General features: G+C 34.0%; 1 protein-coding gene across 1 annotated transcript; it reads left to right on the forward strand.

Annotated features, from left to right (window-relative positions):
* Nucleotides 1–2,757: 2,757 nt before the first annotated feature.
* On the forward strand, nucleotides 2,758–7,206 carry LOC120092040 (auxin response factor 9). Its single transcript, XM_039050233.2, has 14 exons — nucleotides 2,758–3,351; nucleotides 3,448–3,563; nucleotides 3,721–3,816; nucleotides 3,979–4,035; nucleotides 4,140–4,292; nucleotides 4,385–4,469; nucleotides 4,599–4,689; nucleotides 4,776–4,940; nucleotides 5,037–5,150; nucleotides 5,251–5,323; nucleotides 5,405–5,552; nucleotides 5,689–6,308; nucleotides 6,413–6,600; nucleotides 6,685–7,206. Exons 1-14 carry the CDS (start codon nucleotides 3,300–3,302, stop codon nucleotides 6,818–6,820), a joined length of 2,094 nt encoding a protein of 697 aa, XP_038906161.1. The 5' UTR covers nucleotides 2,758–3,299; the 3' UTR covers nucleotides 6,821–7,206.
* Nucleotides 7,207–9,329: the final 2,123 nt, after the last annotated feature.

Consider the following 9,329-nt stretch of genomic DNA (forward strand, 5'->3'; position numbering starts at 1 on the left):
ACTAACACGATACTTTAGGGATAGTTTTTGCAATTTGTCCCAATTATTGTGAGAAAAAAAAAAACATTTAAATGGGAATTGAAAAGAAACTTTCACGGGAAAAAACAAAATATTGTTTCTGTATTTCTTTTCAAATTTTCCAACACTAGAAAAACTATTAACATATTTTTCAAAATAACTTTATATATTTATAATGTTCTTTTTGAAAAAGAAAAAGAGAGAAAATTTTAATCAAGTGAAACATGATGAAATGAAGCAAATGTTGTAAGTTTGATTCTTTGTTTATAGTAAGCGATATGAATTGTTGTCTAAGAATATGTTTGGAATATATTTTTAAATGTTTAATTTAAAAAACAAGTCATTTCGAAAGAATTGAAGTGTTTTACAATAACTCAAAATAGTTTTTTAAATATATTTTAATTAGTTTTTATTAAAAATATTTAAATAAAAACGAGTTTTTTTAAAAAAAATTTTTTCTCAAATCCAATTAAATGGATCTTAAGACAATCAAATAATGGGACCGATTTCATAAACAACGACGATAATAAATAGAAGTAGTGTATACTATATATTACGGTGTGGTATTATGAGACATAATTTTATTTATTTAATTTTTTTAGAGGGTTGATGGGGGAAATTTCTCAATAAAACAGAACATGTGCTGACGTGTACAGAGCAGGACCACCCAGTTGGTGGCAGATCATCTAGGATTGAGAAGAGAAAAAAAGAAAAAAGGAAAAAATAATTGGTCAAAGAGATTAAAAAAAATAACAATTATCCCCACGTTTACACGTGGGACCCATGTAAAGTGGAATGGCATATTCAGCAATTATGACCACACATCAAGGTCAAACTTATAATTATAAGCATTTGACAACAAAAAAGAAAAAAACCTCAACATAAATAGAATATAAAAAATGAAAAAATATATATTATTAAAAGGAAAAGAAAAGAGAGAGAAAGAAAAAAACCTTAAAAATTTTGCTGCCGGGTTAACTCGAGCCAACGTTGTTGCCTGCTTCGAAGCAGACAACGAAAGGGAACGGCAACAACTAACGGTGACGTCTTCCGTTAACTCCGATGACACGCATCTCTATGTCTTTTTACCGTACTTCACTACATTTATTTTATTTCCTTTTTATTTAATCGTTCGCCGGCCGTTATCACACGGCAGCCCTCGCCGTAAAGCACTTTCTTTACCTCTACCTCTCCTTTTGGTTAAATTCTAACCATGGTTCTCCTTTCTTTAAAAAAGAAATAATGTAAATGGCCAAAAAAAAAAAAAAAAGCTATAATAGAGTGTGATTTTAAATTTTGAGTATTTAGGAATTTAGAAATTTAGGAATGAAATTAAACTTTTTTTTTTTTTTTTTGACTTGGGATGAAACAAACATATATATTATCACCTATAAACCTTCGAATTTTCAATCAAATTTATTTATTTAAGTTTAAGTTTGACTAATCGTTTGAAATTTTGAAGCTTATATGGTATTCATTTCAATTAGCAATTTATATGGCATACGTTTCATTTAGCCGAAATCATGTCAAACTCAAACAGAAAACAACGATAACGCTCCTATAGTTTCCTTCAAATGTCCTTAAAATGTGGTATGTTGGTAACTCATTTATACATTTACAATGTAAACTTCTGGAAAAAAAAAAAAAAAACAATTGAAATAGCATGTTATTGAGATTTGAGCTTGCATAACCTAAGTTAAATGAGATGCCTAGATTTAGATCGACCATAAGATTAGTAAATCACATAAACTAAACAAGCAAAATTCATATATCACACACATATGGAAGATGTATTTAAGTTAAAATTAGCTTCATTCTATTTAAAGTAAAATCATCATTCATATACATATTTAGAATATTACATCACATACAGCATGAAAGGAATTCAACCTCCAATTTTTTTTTGGAGAGGAAGTAAAATATGACTTTAACTATTAAACAATGTTATACTTTTATGTATATATATGTATGTATATATAAATAAATAAAGAAAACTATTAAACAATACTAATTAAGGCATGTTTATAAGTGATTAAAAAATAGTTAAAATCACTTTCGACAGTATCAAAATAACTCATAAAATATTTTTAATAATTCAAAATCAATTTTAGGAGTATGAAAAATGTGTCTAAAAGTATAAAGTTAAACATTTAATTGATTTTGAGTGATTAAAGATGTATTTTGAAGTAATTTTAATTGTGTTTAGTGTAATAATTCTCTGATTGTTTTTTATATTCTAAGTCATTCGAATCACAGACCTATCAGTTAAGTTTATAATGTCTTAACTAGTTGAATTATGTAGAAGACAACTATTTTTTTTAGTATAATGAGTGGTGTATGAGGATTTAACTTCTTAATCTCGAAAAAACGAGAACATATCAATTATCGTTAAAACTGTATTTTACTTTGTCAATCATTCTCTTTGATTTTTCTTAATACAACTAGAGTAAAAAAAAAAAATTTAAAAAGTGATAACTAACATATTTATATGTCAATTGAAGTATAATCCGATTATAAAACAAAGGATACACACAATCCTCAACCTCAAATTAAAAACAAAGAAAAAAAAAAGTAGGAGAATGCTTAGGATTTTTCACATTATAAAAAGTGGAAGGTGGAGTGGATTTATTCGATGAATACCCAAAAGAAAAAGAGAAAAAAACATAAGAAAAACAATAGTGTGTGATTGATATCATGTTTATTCTCCTTATAACAAAATCATGGATTGCGACTCTGTTTATTAGAAAATAAAAAAGAAAGTGAAAAAGACAAGTAGAGAGAGAGAGAGAGAGAGAGAGAGAGAGGCAGCTGAAGCAAGAAGGCACCGGTATAATAGGATGCGGGGAAGGTTTTTTTGGCATTCTCTGTAACGGCGTTTTTCCCGGATTCCAAAAAACAAAAAACCAGAGAGAAAGTAGAACAAGAACAAGGCGAGACTAGCAGAAAAAAAGGAAAGCAAAAGCCGTTTTTAGAGTAGAGCTCTCTCTCAAAAACGCTTCTGTAACGGCAATCAAAGGAAGGGAGAAAGTGGAGGCCGGTGGAGCGTTACAGTTTTGCACTTACTCAACGGACAACACTTGTACTTCTTCTTCTTCTTCTTCGTCGTCGTCGTCGTCTACCTGGGAAATCCTTTAAATCCCCCATCAATCTTCATTCTGTTTCAAATCACAACTGGGTTTATGTGTATTTTGCTTTTTGGGCGATACTATTTCTGCTCTGTTTTTGGGTAATCTTCGTCTTCTGTTGTTGACTTGTGGGGGAGGGGGGAAGTTTCATTAATAATGGCTAATCGGGGAGGAGGGTCGTTTTTACCCTCAAATGTCTCGACTCAAGGTAACTTCAAATGGGGTTTTTCTTGTTTTGTCATCTGATTCTGGGTTTAATCTCTCTAAACCTTGTTTTCTCCTCTGTTAAATTGTGGTTCCTAAGGTTGGCGAAGAGATGAACTTTATATTGAGCTATGGAGGGTCTCGGCTGGGCCTCTTGTGGAAATTCCTCGAGTTAATGAGAAGGTTTTATATTTTCCTCAAGGTCACATGGAACAGGTAAGTTCGTTGAAGAATCATTTTGCTGCTTTTTCAGATCGACCTCTGTTGCTGGATGAAATTGTGTTTTTTGATTTCTTTCTTTGATGATTTTGGTTATAGGGTTGTTTTTGTTGTCCCCTTTTTGCGTTTAATTAATTTTTTTTTATTCATATAGTTGGAGGCATCTACAAATCAGGAGCTAAATCAGAAACTTCCTTTGTTTAATCTTTCCTCAAAAATTCTCTGTCGAGTAGTTGATATCCGGCTGCTGGTACCTTCTCTTCCTAATCATTTCTTGTTGTTTGGGGGGGTGGTTTAGAAAACAGCCTCTTGTGTTTCCTCAGGAACCAAACCATGTGATTAGGCCTTCTTGTTTGGACTTTTGACCTCTAAATATTAACCACTTTTGATTGATCCTTTTTTGAAATTATAGGCAGAGCAGGACTCAGATGAGGTTTATATACAGGCAACTTTAATGCCAGAAGCAAATGTAAGAACTCTTTCTTGAGTTTATGTTACTTATCTATTTTGCTAATTTTAGACAAACGAATTTGAGTCTCTGACCTCTTATACTAAAATTGGATTGCTGTTCAGCAAGAGTTACCTACAATTCCTGATCCTTCACCCCCAGAGTGTCGAAAAGCAAAAGTCCATTCATTTTGCAAGGTCTTAACTGCTTCTGATACTAGCACCCATGGCGGGTTCTCCGTGCTTCGGAAACATGCCACAGAATGCCTGCCTCCATTGGTAATTCTGCTTTACCGAGATATCTTTTCCTCTTCTCTTGTATAATAGTTCGAATATCAATTTTGTAATCTTTTCATGTGGATTTTCTTCAGGATATGACCCAGCAGACCCCAACTCAGGAACTCGTAGCCAAAGATCTTCATGGTTATGAGTGGCGATTCAAGCATATATTTAGGGGTGAGCCTCCTCCCTGTTACTCTGATTACAACCAGTTTATGAACAGTTAGCTTCAGCATATAGTCAATTTCGATTCAATTTGTATGTGTTTTTGCAATTATAATACTAAACCTATGCTATGGACAACAGGTCAGCCACGAAGGCATTTACTGACGACCGGATGGAGCACCTTTGTTACTTCTAAGAGACTAGTTGCTGGAGATTCTTTTGTGTTCTTGAGGTATCTTGATTTTCCTTCTGTGGATGTTCGTCAGTGTGGGGGAGGTTATACTTCTTCTGTTAACTCCTTATGAAATGGTTTCTTAGGGGGGAAAATGGGGAATTGCGAGTTGGAGTGAGGCGTCTTGCTCGCCAACAAAGCAGCATGCCTTCGTCTGTGATTTCGAGTCACAGCATGCACTTAGGAGTGCTTGCTACTGCATCTCATGCCGTGTCGACTCAAACTCGCTTTGTTGTCTATTATAAGCCAAGGTGATATGATTTATTTTTGTTCTATGTACTTGAATGATGTTTATCCTTCCAAGTTATTCAATTGGGATGCTCATGTTGCCCGTTTATATCTACCAGGGCAAGCCAGTTTATCGTTAGCTTGAATAAGTACATGGAGGCAATGAACAATAAGTTCTCGGTTGGGATGAGGTTCAAGATGAGGTTTGAGGGAGAGGAGTCTGCAGAGAGAAGGTAGAAGGGGAAAAAAACATGCCATGCTGCAATGCTTTTTTGCGTTCTTCTTTCATGAACTTTCTCACTTACTTTTGTTTTATTTATTCTAAATCACAAGGTTTTCGGGTACCATAGTTGGAGTTGACGACATGTCTTCTCATTGGCCCAATTCAGAATGGCGATCTCTGAGAGTAAAGTCTTCCTCTGGAGTCTTACTGCCGGATTCCTTTTAACAAATGCAATTTCTGATCGTATTTGCCTTTCCTTTTCAGATTCAATGGGATGAACTTGCATCTATCCAGAGACCTGATAGAGTTTCACCATGGGAGATTGAACCTTTTGTAGCTCCTGCGTCCCCAAGCATTCCGCACTCTATTCCCGTAAAGAATAAAAGGCCTCGGCCTCCACTTGAAATTCAAGGTATTGCTAAGAGTTAACTATTCTTTCATTTTTTTTCTCTTTCAACTATTGCTTCCTTTGGATGCATGAGGAGATGAAATAAGTTATTGCTAACCATGACCATTTTTTTATCTTTCATTCCTTCTACATGATACAGATTCTGATAATTCAACTGTAACAACTCTACGACACCCAGGATCAACTCAATCACATGATGATAGAACACAGCTGACTGTTGCTGCTGCTGAAATTAAAAGATTTGAAAATCATGCAACATGGCATTACAAGCAAACAGATGTTAGCAGCAATGAAAATTCTGTATCAAGGACGGCAATGGAGGGCTCTTGGTTAACATCCCCAAGTGGCTGTGTTTCTCAGCATCGGTTACAGGATTTGACAGATGATCGTAAAAGCAGTTCTGTTTGGACGACGGTCTTCCCAGGAGCACCAGCAGCACACTTGACATGTCCAACTCCACGCTCATCAAATCCAAAGAGTGACCAAATACGTGACCTTGGGGAAAAGGGGAGGAAAACTGAGGTGGCTTCAAGCTGTCGCTTGTTTGGGATCGAACTCATCAATCATTCTAAGAGCCCGATTCCTCCTGAAAGGTCAACTGATCAACCAATGAGCACACCAAAAGAAATCACTGATGCAGAGCAGAACTCAAACCAGCCAAAGGTTTCTAAAGAAAGAAAATTAGGACTCTTACAAGTACCTCCTAAAGAGATCCAGCACAAGCAGAACAGCTCGACCAGCAGCCGAAGCCGTACCAAGGTGAGTCTATAAGAGATCTATTATACAGCTGCTTCATGTTTAGGACTCTATGGGCTTAAAACTAATTTATTGTCTTCTTTTTGTTGGTTGTCAATATATTGAAGGTTCAAATGCAGGGGATGGCTGTTGGACGTGCGGTAGACCTTACCACATTGGAGGGGTATGTTCAACTCATTGATGAACTGGAGAAGATGTTTGATATCAAGGGAGAACTCCGCCCTCGTAATAAGTGGGAGATTGTTTTCACTGACGACGAAGGAGATACGATGCTCATGGGCGATTACCCGTGGCAGTAAGTCATACACTTGACCAGTAACCACATTGTTTCATTCTATATCAGTTGCATAATTTAACGTTGGTTTAAACCATCTTGCAGGGAATTCTGTAACATGGTGAGAAGAATATATATATGGTCAAGTCAGGATGTGAAAATGGGTTCAGGTAGCAAACTTGCAATGTCTGCAATCGAATGTGACGGGACAGTAATAACCTCAGAGTCGGCTGACAGCTGAAGCTGGAAGTACATCGCTTCGAAACTTAAATAATCTTTTGGGTTGGGGGGAAATTGGGGGGCTGTGGTGAGAGTTGTTCAAGTCTTTTGTTGTTTGTCTATGGAAAAAAAAAACTGGTTCCAAATTTGATCGAGAGGGGGGGGGTTGGGTTGGGTTGGGTTGGGTTGGGTTGGGTTGGGGACACAGCACAGAGATACATGAGATAATCTTTGGCTCATTTTCAAAATGCTTTTGGAAGAGAGGTGAAGATTAGAATTTGAAAAACTTTGTTCATTAATGATGAGTGGGTTGGAAAATGTAGAGGTTATGGAGTGAGTAGCCTTTGCTTCTTCTATTTATGTAAATATACCCATTTTGTCAAATGTAAAACTTTATCTTCTAGACTACCACTGCTTCAATTACCTAACTGGATTTGGGTTTCACTTGCACAAGATAAGTATAGTAGATCGGAGTGCAAGTGGGTCGGTTCAAATAGGATTTTAACCTAAATCGGCTCGGAATTGATTGTGATGGTCTGGAAACCAAGTTGCTCTATTAAGTGACTTATAAAATTGACTAACATAAATTCAGTTTAGTGGTATTGACATGTGTTTCGATCTAAGAGGTTGGAGGTTCAGTCCCCCAACCCTATAATTATTGGACTAAAAAAAGTGACTCATAAAATTGAAATAGATGTTGATATTAAGACATATCAAAGGTATGAAAACATTTTTTGATTTTGTAACCATTGATACTTATATTAGTTGGCACTTAAAAAATGTTTCAACATTTCGAGTAAATACTTCCTTATTATCTATCAAATATAGGTTAACTAAAATGAAATTTGTTAGGATGTAATTAGTTTTTTTTTTCTTGGAAAGAATATGATGTATAGTTTGGAACATACTATATTTTTGAAATTAATGTACAACTCATATTAGAGAATGGTGGATAGAATCATCACAATAAATAAAGGATGAGTGGGAGAATCATTAGTGATTTCTTCCATAAGTATAATTGAGCTCATTGCTTTGAAGTTGATCTTGTCCACTCATACACGAAGTGCTCCAACAATTGAATTGCCAAAGGGAATAAAATACATGTTTATGTTTATTGCTTTATGAAAATTGTCCAAAAGAAACCTTAAAAAATTGTGGATGGGCTCAAGTCACTTTTATGTATTATTATTATTATTATTATTATATTGTTATTGTTGGTGTTGTTTTCAATTAAGTTGGTTCATTAAATGGAACACTGTAGTTAAAGCAAACACAATTCAATTGACTTACTTATAGTAAATGGAACACTCAATTGTGGATTAAGTTAGTTTTGTCCTTGGGTTGAGTTGGGTGGAAATTTTTCTATTGTAGTTGGGTTGAGTTGGATTGGATCTTAGGTTGAATAAAAAAAATTCTGAATTGATCAAACAAAATTCAGATTATATATATATATATTTATTTAAGTATTTTTAAATTGATAAAAAAACAATAATCTAACGACTCAACCCAGTCCAATCTGAATTTTAAGGATTAGGTTGGAGATCTTGTTCAGATTTTTCACTCTCTATCTATGGTGGGATATAAAAAGAAATATGAATGGAATATCTTTGGTATAATTCAATGGAAAGAGGAGAAATAAAAAAAATCCATGGAATAACAAAAACTACCCAATTAGAGATACTTGTTTGTAGAGAAAAAAGAAGGAAAGAAAGTATCCTTATTTAAAGCAATTGACCCATAGTAAACTAGTTTTCATCTTCTTCAAAAGCATATTTGAATTTTCGTTTTAAACACATCATAATCTTTAACTTTTTATGATAGATAAATCTCAATTCCTAAAGCCAATCCGAGTAAATAAAGCCATGATTCCTATTATATTCTAAAGTATGAAATTCTAAGGATGCATTACAATAATTTTGGCTTTAGATATCAGTTTTGAACTGTCATCATAAACGTAAATTGTATATATACTATGGTGGTTGTGAACTGTCATCTTATTATAGGCATTTGATGACGGTTAAGAACTGACATCATACCTATGCTGTCATACATAATATGATGACGGTTAGCTACGATGTCAGTTTGTAATAGACGTAATATGGAACATGGATGACAGTTGGGAACTGACATTGATTCTAATCAAAGTTGTTTTGTTTAAATGACGTTTAATAATTGTTATTATTGTATACTACGATTTCAGTTTAACACTGACATCATACCTGTTATATCCTATAACAAATTGTTAGCAAAATATGGAACCCAAATCCTACATAATTTTTATAATACTAATAATTCTAATCCTCTGTTTCAATTAGTTTTTCCACACAAATTCAGCAAAACAAAGACGAACTTCCAGAGAACAAAATTTATCATATCATTTCAGTATTGATGATCAATTCATAATTGAATTTCAATATAGAGCTACATAGCATGTTTTTAAACCTATACAAAATGTATAAAATCTACCAAAATTTCAAAAAACATTTTCAATAGCTTGATAACCAAATGATGCTACATAATATGTAACAAAA

The sequence above is a fragment of the Benincasa hispida genome, chromosome 1 (assembly GCF_027475165.1).
Source record: "Benincasa hispida cultivar pf3 chromosome 1, pf3_genome.v1.1, whole genome shotgun sequence".
Classification (NCBI taxonomy): Eukaryota; Viridiplantae; Streptophyta; class Magnoliopsida; order Cucurbitales; family Cucurbitaceae; genus Benincasa; species Benincasa hispida.

Coding starts and splice junctions, on each gene's coding strand:
- LOC120092040 (XM_039050233.2), top strand. CDS start 3,300: ATGGCTAATCGGGGAGGAGGGTCGTTTTTACCCTCAAATGTCTCGACT. Junction 4,470..4,598: donor ATTCAAGCATATATTTAGGG/GTGAGCCTCCTC, acceptor TATGGACAACAG/GTCAGCCACGAAGGCATTTA. Junction 4,690..4,775: donor GATTCTTTTGTGTTCTTGAG/GTATCTTGATTT, acceptor ATGGTTTCTTAG/GGGGGAAAATGGGGAATTGC.